Genomic DNA, 12,934 nt, shown 5'->3' on the forward strand with positions numbered 1-12,934 from the left:
CCCTGGCATAAGATGGCACAGTATCTCCATACAACCTCCTGTATGCTTTAAATCACCTCCAGATTGCGTACAATGCCTAATGCAATGTCAGCACCATGCTATTCTGTATTATTGAGGGAATAAGGACAAGAAAAAATTCTGTACGTGTACATGTTACGATTTCTTTTTTGGTACCGGGGGGTTGAAGCCAGAGCCTTGTGCGTGCAGGGCAAGCACCCTCCCAACTGAGCCATCCCAGCACCCCCAGTGACTTTTATATATATATATATATTTTTTTTTTTTTTTTTTTTTGAGACAGAGTCTCACTAAGTTGCCCATGACCTTGCAAAGTTTTTGAGGGTGGCCTCAAACTTGTGATCCTCCTGCCTCAGTCTCCCCAGTCCCTGGGATTTTGGGCATGTGCCACCATAGCCAGCCAGATGCCAGAGAGGACTGTTACAAACAAACAAACGTATTTTCCATTCTCGGTTAGAGGGATGGAGATGTACTAGCAAAGCGGAATGAGAACTGTAATAGAGCCCATCAGACTCACAAAACGGAAAATATTTCCTGTCCGGCTCTGTATAGAGAGTATCTGCTGCCCACCTAGCTCTCTGAGGTGCTAGCTTGCCCCTCAGTCCGGCTTTTTGCCTTCCCTCCAAGTGAATTTCGTGCGAGCCACGCGGCTCCATAGCCCCACAGGTGGGTTCACAGTGCGCAGGTGTTGAAGGTCGACCCCCGGCAACGGCAGACAGTTCAGAGTGCTCCCTGTCGCCTTGCTCTGCACCTGGTCCTGCCACGCGTACTTGGCCTTGAGGGTCCTGAGACTGACAGGTTTCTGCTCTCCTTCTTCCCCTTGCCCAGGTCCCCCTAGCGAGGCCATGTGGGCCTTGGGAGATAAGATCGCCTCCACCATCGTGGCCCAGACCCTCCAGATCCCAACCCTGCCCTGGAGCGGAAGTGGTAAGGGACCCAGGGTTTACTGGGGGAGCTGCTTAGCTCGGCCTTGCTGGTGTGATCAGTTCCTGTGGCAGGAATATGCTTTTGAAATTTTTTTTTGTTTAAAGACATATTAAACAGATGGTTCAACTTCATTGTAGCCAACTTAGAAAATGTCCACAAAAGAAACAGAAATCATCCATAATCCTATGGCCCAGTGTTGAACATTTACTGTATTGAAGGTGTCTACTTTTTCAGGCTTTTTGACGGACTTAGCATTTAAAAATACAAATCTTATATTTCCTAGATTGCGACTTATTTTTTCTATTCATGAATATCTATGTCAACAAATACCATTTAAAATGCCTGCATGGGATTTTATCCTATGGATAGGCTATAATTTACTTAATAGTCCTCTGTGGTTATACAACGGGTTATTTTCTAATTCATTTTCTAGTTTTAAAAATTGTCAAAGGAAGGAAGGATCTTTGATAATCAGAAAGCTAAACTTAACGGGTTCTTTTTAATCATCTTTTCAGGATAAATTCCTAAAAGTAGAATTTCTAGAACAAAGTAAAAAATAAACAGGAAAAAAGTCTCAGGAGTTTCCTATTGAAGTCGATATTTTCCTCTAAGGGTTGAAAAATTTCCAGTTTGGAAACTTTGTTTTTGTTAAATCTTCACAGGATTTTGGAAAATAATGATTCCCTTATAAATGACTCTCTAGGGGAGAACTGGGATTGTTTTTGGATTCAGTTTCATGTGGTTGCTCAGGTAGATGCAATTTTTTTTTTTTTTTGCAGGGGTGGGTGGAGCTGGGTGCTGGTGCTCGGTGCTCCAAACCCCCAGCCCCTGCGTTTGGGTTTCTTAAGCTTCATCTCCCACTGAAGGTTGAGTCAGACCTAAGGACCATGAAAAGCCCGCTGTGGGGAGTCTTTTTGTTGGTCCAGAGCAGCTTCACACGCTGAGCAGAGACCTGGGTGGTCTCTGGGTCCCGTGTTTCTGCCATGGCCAGGCGCATTCAGCTCTGTCTGTGACTCTCCAGGCCTGACGGTGGAGTGGGCAGAGGATGATCTGCAGAAGGGAAGGCAAATCAGTGTCCCCGAGGACGTGTACAACCAGGGCTGCGTGAGGGATGTGGAGGAGGGCTTGGAGGTGAGCCCGGGGCGGGCCTTCCTCCCCCTCCCTCCTCCTCCTCCCCCTCCCCTCTTCCCTCCTCCCTCCTCCCCTCCCCCTCTTCCCTCTCCTTCCCCTCCCCCCTCCTTGCTCGGGTTGGGGGGGGAGGGGGCTCAGCCACTGCCTCCACCTCTAAAGAGGTCTGTTTGTCCTTTGCCCCAAGGCTGCAGAAAAAATTGGTTTTCCACTGATGATCAAAGCTTCCGAAGGCGGCGGAGGGAAAGGGATCCGGAAGGCGGAGAGCGCGGAGGACTTTCCCATGCTTTTCAGACAAGTGAGCGCGCTTGCGTGGGTCTTTGGGGATTGTTCCGTTCCAGCTGATTTCTGTGCGAATCAGTCCGTCACCCTCGGAAAGACGTCGGCAGGAGTTGTCTCCCAGGCTGTGTTTATTTTCACTTCTCAAGTAACCTTGCAGTGCTAGGGATTGAGCCCGGGACTTCGCAAGTGATCTGTCACCAAGCCACATCCCCAGCCCTATTCTGTATTTTATTTAGAGACAGGGACTCAGTGAGTTGCTCAGAACCTTTTTTTTTTTTTTTTTTTTCAAGTTAAAAAAATATATATTTTTTAAAATTTATTTTTATTGTAAACAAATGGGATACATGTTGTTTCTGTTTGTACATGAAGTAAAGGCATGCCATTTGTGTAATCATATATATACACAGGGTAATAGTGTTTGATTCATTCTGTTATTTTTCCCTTCCCCCCTCCCCTCCCACCCCTCTTTTCCCTCTATACAGTCCCTCCTTCCTCCATTCTTGCCCTCTCCACCCCCCCCCCCCATTATGTGTCATCATCTGCTTATCAGTGAGATCATTTGTCCTTTGGTTTTTTGAGATTGGCTTATCTCATTTAGCATGATATTCTCCAACTGCATCCATTTGCCTGCAAATGCCATAATTTTATTATTATTTATGGCTGAGTAATATTCCATTGTATATATGTACCACAGTTTCTTTATCCATTCATCAATTGAAGGGCATCTAGGTTGGTTCCACAGTCTGGCTATTGTGAATTAAGCAGCTATGAACATTGATGTGACTGTATCTCTGCAGTGTGCTGATTTTAAGTCCTTTGGGTGTAGGCTGAGGAGTGGGATAGCTGGGTCAAATGGTGGTTCCATTCCAAGCTTTATGAGGAATTTCCACACTGCTTTCCAGAGTGGCTGCACTAATTTGCATCCCCAGCAAGCAATGTATGAGTGTATCTTTTTCCCTACATCCTTGCCAACAACTATTGTTGCTTGTGTTCTTGATAATCGCCATTCTGTTAGCACCTCACTTTTGCTGAGGCTGTTTTTGAACTTTGGTCCTCCTACCTCAGCCTTCTGGAGCCACTGGGATTATGGGAGCACCCAGCCTGTGTTGTATTTTGAAGCAAGTGCATACATCGTTATTCAAAAAGTCTTTGATCTGTGTTAACTTTTACACCTTCTCCTTAGATGGTTGGAGTCTCTGAATTCAAGGATTTCAGAGATACTGGGTGGAAATATCTGTTAGTGACCCTGTTTGCCTCTTGAGAGGTAGAATGTTAGGTACATTTTAGGAGTCTTGGGATTTTTAACATTTCTATATGAACATTTCAATTGTGAGAACGAATTGTATATTTACTTACTCATAAGGAGTTTTCTTTTTTAAAACAGAATGCCTGTTACGAGCAATGTTTTAAAAACAACTATACTGGATGGAGTTCAGTGCTCCCAAGCCTAGGCATGTAATAAATTTTGTGCATTCTTTTCCTTGTAAAAAGAAAAATTATACTGGCCATCTTCCCATTCTTAAAACTTTTAACATTTCTGGGTTTTCTTCCAGACCTTGTTCATGCGTATATTTTATAAAGTTATATTCGGCCTACACAAAATTTTCTTCTACATAAAAAATTCCTCAGTGATAGATCTTGAACATTTTTACCACAATTATTTTTATGATGGTACAGTATTCCATGTGCCGTCATAAAAACAACCAAGAAAGCATTTCTTCTCTGCTAAACATTTAGCTTATTCCCATTTACCTTATTATGAATAATGCATTATAGTCTGTAGAATTGTCTTTATCCATTTTCTGTTGCTGTAACTGGGTATCACTAACCAGGTATTGTTCTAAAGAAAAGAGGTCTATTTCAGGTCACAGTGGACTGAGTCTGAGGGGCTGCATCTGGTGATGGCCTTTCTGCGGGCATAGTCACAAAGTGGCTCAGGGTATCACATAGCTAGAGACAAAGGAGTGTGTGTGTGTGTGTGTGTGTGTGTGTATGTGTGTGTGTGTACACACGCATGTGTCTCCTTGGGTCTCTTTCTTCTTATAAAGCCACCAGCATTTGATCATGGGGCCCCCACCCTGATGACCGTAGGCAGTTGTAGCTACCTCCCAAAGGCCTCAGCTCCAGACACCATAGATGGATCAATGCTCTTAATATCTCACAGTGGGAGTTAAACGCCTACCTGAATTTCACAGGGGACACACCATTTTCAAACCATGGCGAGTGTCACATGGACCAGGGCTGAGAAGGAAGCTCAGTGGTAGGGCGCTTGCCTAGCCTTCTCAAGGCCCTGGGTTTGATTCCCAGAGCCGTAAAAACAAACCACAACAAAATACCCCACGGTATTTAATACCGTAAATAATCAATGCTTAGCTCTTTTTCCTCTTCAAAGTCACTCTCCTAGGGAAGACCTAGGGGGACAGACTCGGTTAAGCTGCGTGACTTGGTCTGTATCGAAGGTCCCTATCAGGAAATCGCTCACTAGAAAGGTTTCACCGTGTCACTGTTATGGCCAAGTGTGTTACGTAAAGAGGATAGTGGCTTTGCCACCAGGGTGTCTCTTGAGGTATACAGGGTTTTTGGGGGTGCTTAGGGGGCCTATTTATAGGAAAGTTTCAGCAGCAGCACAGAGTTCCCCAGTCCCCACTGTTGGCCACTGCTCCATCTGGAAAGGTGAGAGATGAGTGTGGGACTGTTTCTGTTAACCCATTATGTCCCGGCGTCCCACATGCAGGACGCCTATGAAAACTTCAGTGGAGCTTAGCTTATAGTATTCATGGGACACTGGGACATAACGGATTTTAAGTCGACTGCAGACTTGTTTTGCATTGCAGGAATTTTCCCACGAATATCCTTTTCCTGTTGCATTAGGTGTTATACACATTTTAAAAGGTTTTTTTTTTTTCTTTTAAAGTTTTTAAAAACAGTTTAATTTTAGAGTCACTATAAAATAGAGCAGAGAGTACAGAGTGCCTGTGTGCCCCCACCTTCACACACCCGAGCCTCCCCCAAACTTTTTTTTTTGGTACCACGGATTGAACTCAGGGACACTTAACCACTGAGCCACATCCCCAGCCCTATTTTGCATTTTATTTAGAGACAGGGTCTCACTGAGTTGCTTAGCACCTCGCTAAGTTGCTGAGGCTGGCCTTGAACTCGAGATCCTCCTGCCTCAGCCTCCGGAGCCGCTGGGATGACAGCATGCGCCACCGCGTCCCGTGATTGCCGTTCTTACGTGTGTTCCGTGAGAGTTCTCTCAGCAGATCTCAAGCACACAGTGCATTATTGTTCCCTCCAGTCACCATGGTGCAGATCCCCAGAAACCAGGCTCGGTGCATTATCTGTAGGAGATGGGATTGTGGGGGACACTGCAACATTTTCCCCATGCTGGTCTTAGGAGAACGTCATGTCTTGGAGAGCGATCAAACGAGACTTAAAAATCCGCAGATCCCTGGAGGAGTTCCCTAACTGCGTCTCTGCTCTTGTCAGAGGATCTCTTCTGAGAACGTCTGGAAACTTCCAGAGCGGCTTTCCCCACGGAGAGTGACGGGCTCTGCTTCCCCCCAGGTGCAGAGTGAGATTCCGGGCTCGCCCATCTTTCTCATGAAGCTGGCCCAGCACGCCCGGCACCTGGAGGTCCAGGTCCTCGCCGACCAGTACGGGAACGCGGTGTCGCTGTTTGGGCGGGACTGCTCCATCCAGCGGCGGCATCAGAAAATCATCGAGGAGGCACCGGCCACCATCGCCACGCCGGCCGTGTTGGAGTTCATGGAGCAGGTGTGTTCGGCAGAGCCCGGGCGCCTGCGTGCGCGTGGGCACAGCTGCACGGCGCTCCTCGGCTCAGCGTCGGCGAGAACCTCCTGTAGTCACGTGGCTAGAAAGCGGGGCATGCGCCCGAGAAGAGCGGGCAGGCCCATTACAGGGCCGATTGCATCGCGTGGGTGATTTGGATTTGGGTTGGGTCATCTGTGAGGTCCCCACGGAACAGGTCCCCATTACAATGACTCCAGAAAACCCTGGACCCCTCCTCGGTCTGTCTTTGCAGTGTGCCGTCCACCTGGCCAAGACGGTGGGCTACGTGAGTGCAGGGACAGTCGAGTACCTGTACAGCCAGGACGGCAGCTTCCACTTCCTGGAGCTGAACCCTCGCCTGCAGGTGGAGCATCCCTGCACGGAAATGATCGCCGACGTCAACCTGCCCGCCGCCCAGCTGCAGGTCAGCCCCTCGCTCCTTCCTTGCTGGGCAGGGACATGGTCCTGTCCCATGAGTCCCTCCTGCCCCCTCCCAGCGGCCTGTCCCCTGCAGAGTGGTCATTTTGATGTGTGAGTAGCATTTGGAACCACTGAAAGCTCAGCGGGCTCGGCAGGCACAGTTAGCGGCCAAATAAAATGGGACAGAAAGTGGCCAGAGCAAGCTTTATTGGAATTGGGCTCTCGGGCGAAATTCCCAGACCCGGAAAATCGCAGGTGGCCCTGGTTGCCCAGTGTTTTTATAGGCTGGGATGGGAGGGGCTTTTGAGTGACAGGTGGGTGTGAAGGATCAGTGCAACTTTCCATCCACCTTGCTGGGAACTTTCTAGCCCCCTTGCTGGTCATCTATGGTGGGCTGGTCTTTGTTCCAGCTGCTCAGCTCTGCCCCCTACAGTCGCCTAATTTCCGACCTAACAACCACAACACCTGAGAACCTTCTGGGAAGTGATTTGTCCCCTTCGTCCAACCAAGAGCCATTAGAGAAACTGGTGAACGCCACGGACTTTTTCCCTAGGAGAAGGTATTTCATACATTTTCAGGGCCAAATACCTTCTCTCCATCCAGAGAGGGGGTTCTCAACTCCGGCCCTGGGCCCCATTAGCACCTGCACTAAGGAGATTTCAGACATTTTCTCCTGATCCCTTACCTGTGAAATTTTGTCATCACAGATACACTTTAAATCTCTTCGGGTACTATAGATAGAGCTGTGCTTTCCTGTAAAAAGAGTAAGGTTTTTTTCCACCTCCTTGGGGACAGTGTGACACCTGTTGAGAACACATGACCCGCGGCTGGGAACTCCGCATTAATGGATACACTAGATTTTTTTTACGAATGTCTCCTTCCCCCCTCTCTCTCCTTTTTCCTTCCTTCACTCCTCTTCCTCCCAGTCACCTGATTTTTTAAAAAAATTGGTCTCTTTACTTTTTTTTACTTTAAAAAAAATTACAGGAGAGTTGGGAGAATAGTCTCATGAGCCCCCCTACACCTTACATCTGCAGCCACCAATTGTCATGGGTGCTTCCTCTTGCTCCATTTGCTTATGGGATTATCTTTTGGGGGGGTGTCTTCCTTTGGAGACATGATTGTACTGAACAATCATGGCAGGAGGTCCCTATAACACGTCAGCATAAAGCCCTAAAATCAAGGGCATTCTAGAACAGTAACAATATAGTTATGACCCTTGGGAAATAGGGCGTTCATTCGTTGTATTTAATATACTGTCTACATTGAAAATACTCCCCCCGCCCCCCTCCCTCTGATGTCTCTGTATGGCTATTTTTGTTTGTTTTCTTTATTTATTTGGGCACGGGGGATTGAATTCAGGGGCATTCTTCCACACTGAGCCACATCCCCAGGCCATTTTATTTTGAGACAGCGTTTCGCTAAGTTGCTTAGGGCCTCACTAAGTTGCTGAGGCCGGCCTTGAACTTGTGATCCTCCTGCCACAGCCTCCCAAGTGGCTGGGATCACAGGCACGTGCCACCTCAGCCAGTAACATTGGCATTTTTGAAACCGTCAGGCGGAAGGCCTGACTTGTCTGATTGCTTCCGATCCGCGCTAGACAGGTTGGCAGAACATCGTGGGGGTATCCCACCCAGAGGCCCTGTTGTTGAATGTGATCGCGTGGTCAGGCTGGGGTCCTGAAGTCTCTGTTCTGCTTATGCTTCCTGCCCACATTCCCTCTGCCCTTCACCAAACCTCCTTTTGCTTTTCTGGCCAAGAGGGTCACCTCTTCCACAGCTGTGTGGATTTAAAGTGTATCTGTGATGACAAAATTTCACAGGAAAGGGATCAGGAGAACATGTCTGAAATCTCCTTAGTGCAGGTGCTAATGGGGCCCGGGGCCGGAGTTGAGAACCCCCTCTCTGGATGGAGAGAAGGTATTTGGCTCTGAAAATGTATGAAATACCTTCTCCTAGGGAAAAAGTCTGTGGTGTTCACCGGTTTCTCTAATGGCTCTTGGTTGGACGAAGGGGACAAATCACTTCCCAGAAGGTTCTCAGGTGTTTTGGTTGTTAGGTTGGAAATTAGGCGACTGTAGGGGGCAGAGCTGAGCAGCTGGAACAAAGACCAGCTCGCCACAGCTGAGAGTCTCCTCCTTTTCCTCCCAGGTTCCTCGAAGGCGGCTTCTTTTCATAATGGCACCATTTGCCCTGCGGGAGCCCAGTCTAGCTCCTGGCTCTTTTCTTTCTTTCCGCCCTGTAGCACAGCGTCCTGTGGCTCTCTGAGCTCAGCCTCGGAAGGGGCCAGCATTTTAGGAACCGACCCTTGCAGATGGATCTTTCCATTTTAGATCGCCATGGGTGTGCCCCTGCACCGGCTGAAGGACATCCGGCTTCTGTATGGAGAGTCGCCCTGGGGCGTGACACCCATTTCTTTTGAAACCCCTTCAAACCTTCCCCTCGCCCGAGGCCACGTCATTGCAGCCAGAATCACCAGCGAAAACCCGGATGAGGCAAGTGTGGGGGGCTCCGTGTCTCCACCATCTCAAATGCCCCCGCCTGGGCCAGACCCTGGAAGTGGGCCTCCCCCAGACCCTTGTGGTCCTGGCGTCTCAGCCTGTAGAAGGGAAATGTCTGGAAAGGACGGACGTTCCGGGGTTTATCAGCTTATGGGATGCCCGGTGTGTGCCAGGCACTGGCAGGTCCTTCACGTGTCTTGCCACGCATGTGACATTCCTGCAGCCTCTGGTGTTACCTGTAGGACAGCTGGAGAATTGGGGTGATCTGGGCCCTGCTTCTCCTGGGCCTGCGAGGGCCAGGCTGCCCCCGTTGGTGGCCTTGCAATGTGGTGTCCACCTGTGGGGTAAACAGCTGGGTCGAGGGCCCAGGTCCTTTGATTTCTGGCCCTGGGTATCTGGCCCCTTGTGGGAATCCCTTTGTGACTTGTTCTTACCTGGGTCTTGAAAAATGAACCCTATCCCAGCTCACCTGCTTACTGACTGTCCAAGTACTCATTAACCGACTAGTTTTTCACTTGTTTGTTTGTTTGTTTTACTTTATTCATTTATTTGTTGGTACTGGGGATTGAACCCAGGTGCTAAATCCGGAGCCATGTCCCCAGCCCCGCCACCCCTCCCCCCCCCCCCCCCCCCCGCCGCTTTTTTTTTTTTTTTTTTTTTCAAGTTAGAGACAGGGTCTCCCTGAGTTGCTTTGAGCCTTGCTAAATTGCTGAGGCTGGCCTTGAACTTGTCATCCTCCTGCCTCAGCCTCCCAAGGCCTGCAACTCATTATACTTTATTTTTAAACTAAGTATACTTTTTAACTGATATATGAACAGATAAGCATTGTGTTAGCGAGGTAATGTGTTGTTTTGATTCAGGTACATATTGTGTGGTGTTTAAATCTTTATATTCAAGAAACTTGGGATAAGAGGGAGCCCCCCCCTTGATTTAAGATTTTTTTGTGGTACGAGGGATTGAATCCATGAGAGCTCTACCACTGAGCCTTATCCCACTTGAGTTTTATCCTTTTTTTTTTTTTAATATTTTTTAGTTGTCAGTGGACCTTTATTTTATTGATTTATTTATATGTGGTGCTGAGACTCGAACCCAGTGCCTCACACATGCCAGGCAAGTGCTCTACCACTGAGCCACAACCCCTGCCCGTTAGTTTTATCTTGAGGCATGTTTTCACTAAGTTGCTGAGACTGACTTTGAATTCGCAATCCTCCGGCCTCAGCCTCCCGAGTGGCTGGGATTCCAGGTGTGCACCACACGCCCAGCTTGATTTAAGAATTTTAAGCTCTGGTTGTTGAACTTGTTTGGAATTTTTGGCTGCAAGCCAATCACCAGCTCTGGCAGACGAGCAAAATGGGAATTTTTCAGAGGGCTGGGATGGCTTGTTGACCAGACCCTGGAAGGATGGAGAATCGGGTTGAAAGCAACCCACACACCTGGAGCTTCTCCATCTCCCGCCCACTTCCAGGCACCCTGCCATGTGCATGTGCTCTTACTTCATTCAAGAGTCCTAATCCTAGCTGGAGGGCTCCCTGTTTTTTTCAGTGCTGGGAATGGAACCCCTGGTCCTCATGTATGCTAGGTACGTGCTCTACCACTGAGCTATACCCTTAGCCTCCACTCTACAATTGTATTTCAAAAAATTCTTCTTTTTTTTTTTTTTTTTTGATACTAGGGATTGAACCCAGGGGCACTTTACTACTGAGCTACATCCCCAGCCTTATTATTATTTAAAATGTTTTTTTTTTTTTTTAATTTGAGACAGGGTTTTACTGAGTTGCTGAGGGCCTCGCTGAGTTACAGAGGTTGGCCTCAAACTTGCGATCCTCCTGTCTCAGCCTCCCAAGTTGCTGGGATTACAGGCGTGCACCACCATGCCCGGCTTATTTAAAATTTTTATTATAAAAAATGTCCAGTGTGTAAAGCCAGAGGACACCTCCACCCAGCTCTGGCAGTGATCTATGTTCACCCACGTGACACTGTCTTCGCCCCTGTCCCAGCTTGGTGGTGGTTGTCTCGGAGTTTTTTGACATTGAAGTGCTCCCACAGATACACCCCTGCATAGACCGGCTCATGCCTGGGGCGGGAGCTGTGAGTGTTTGCTGATCGCCTGAGCTTTTGGTCCTGGCTGGGCTCCTGGGTCTTTCCAGAACTGAATGCTGATGAACACACAGCTGGAGTAATGGCTTCTTGCACCTTGCTTTTTCTTGTCCGGGCTCCAGGGGTTTAAGCCGAGCTCCGGGACCGTCCAGGAACTGAATTTCCGCAGCAGCAAGAACGTGTGGGGTTACTTCAGCGTGGCAGCCACCGGAGGCCTGCACGAATTTGCCGATTCCCAGTTTGGCCACTGCTTCTCCTGGGGCGAGAACCGGGAAGAGGCCATTTCGTCAGTATCGCCTCCCTCCCTCCTTCCTTTGTCTCTCCTTCTCTCATCCCTCCTTCCCTGGGCCCTCCCTTCACCTTCCCTCCCTCCTTTAAGAATTACCAGTTCCCTGGACCTCCATCAGATCTTCTGTTTTTAGTTGTTGATGGACTTTTTGTATTTATATGTGGTGTCGAGAATCGAACCCAGTGCCTTCTGTGTGCCAGGCAAGTGCTCCACCACTGAGCCACAACCCCAGCCCAGATCTTTGCTTTTAATTTGTTCTTTTGAGACGTCCATGACAGTAGAGGGTATTCTGACATATTGGACACACGTGGGGTATAACTGCCCATCTTTGTGGTTGTACATGATGTGGAGTTTCCCTGGTCGTGTGTTCATATATGAACATGGGAAAGTGATGTCCCATTCATGCCACTGTGTCCCGCCCCACTTCATGCCCTTTGTCTAATCCTGTGAACTTCTGTTCTACCCACTAGCCACTGTGCGCTAGTACCTGCATATCAGAGAGAACATTGGCCTTTGGTTTTGGGGGATTAAGCTCTTAAATCTTGAGCTTGTAAGAGGTCTAACTTGAAGGAGACCCAAAAGGGGTTCAAGGTGATTCCAGAAGTTTAAAAGGTGCTGAGTAGTACCACTGAATTAAAGGACAGAGGCCCCTTGAAATTGAACCCATCCATAATTCCCTCTTTGGCTGTATTAACGGCTGAGACTCAGTTTCTGAGGGGTGTGTTCTGCTGTGCACCATGACCACAGGCCTGGGTCCCCGGCTCAGCCAAGTCCAAGTTCGTCTGGTTTCTGCAGAGTTGAGAAACCCGCACGGGCTACGGGACACTCGGGTTCTGAAACAGCACATCTCCTCTGAGCACCAGAAGTGAAACGCCAGGTGGTTTTGGAATTAAACATTCCTGTGTGGGTGGCTGGCTGTCCTTCAGAGTGAAAAAGCCCCAAGGCGCTGTGGACATTTCATTTAAAAAGCATTAGACCCTGACCTGGCGCTCGGCCACCAATTAGTTGAACGGAGTTTGGCAGTTTCCACGATTGGGCTTCCGTTGCCAGCTTGGAACCCTTCATTTTAACTGTGCCTGATGGTCTGTGAAGGACCATTTGCGGCAATGAAGGCCTAATCGCAGGAGCGGAAGACGGGCGACCCGGCCCAGCCCTCGAGGGCTGGAATGACCTGTGGCTTGACCCACTGTGTCCGCCACTAGCCACAACTTCAGCCCAGTCTGGAGGGGAGATCCCAGCTTTTCTTACTGCTGGGAGAGCCCAGGAAGGGCCCAGTCGTCTTGGTTTTCCTGCAGCTGGTTTCCCGGATGTGGGGCCTCTGAAGAGGAGGATGCCCCTCGATACCTGGGACAAGTCAGTGGCCCTCGAGGTCGGTGGCTTCATTTCAGATCCAATTCCGCCCCACACCTGATCTCCCGCAGTCTGTCGACACCCTCGTTGGACTTCTCCGTGTCTTCCTTTTCTCATCCCCGGAGTGGGGCCTT

The 12,934-nt window shown here is 48.8% G+C and overlaps 1 protein-coding gene across 3 annotated transcripts in view; it reads left to right on the forward strand.

Moving 5' to 3' along the window:
* ACACB (acetyl-CoA carboxylase beta) overlaps window positions 1-12,934 on the forward strand; it is a 119,010-nt gene that overhangs the window by 54,421 nt on the left and 51,655 nt on the right. For all 3 annotated transcript variants that reach the window (XM_079151250.1, XM_079151249.1, XM_079151251.1), the window contains 7 exons: window positions 844-942; window positions 1,964-2,073; window positions 2,258-2,368; window positions 5,920-6,129; window positions 6,398-6,568; window positions 8,897-9,058; window positions 11,284-11,447. In XM_079151250.1, the coding sequence (XP_079007376.1) occupies window positions 844-942; window positions 1,964-2,073; window positions 2,258-2,368; window positions 5,920-6,129; window positions 6,398-6,568; window positions 8,897-9,058; window positions 11,284-11,447 (1,027 nt within the window). The remainder of the gene's footprint in view (window positions 1-843; window positions 943-1,963; window positions 2,074-2,257; window positions 2,369-5,919; window positions 6,130-6,397; window positions 6,569-8,896; window positions 9,059-11,283; window positions 11,448-12,934) is intronic.

This window comes from Sciurus vulgaris, assembly GCF_902686455.1.
Source record: "Sciurus vulgaris genome assembly, chromosome: 8".
NCBI lineage: Eukaryota > Metazoa > Chordata > Mammalia > Rodentia > Sciuridae > Sciurus > Sciurus vulgaris.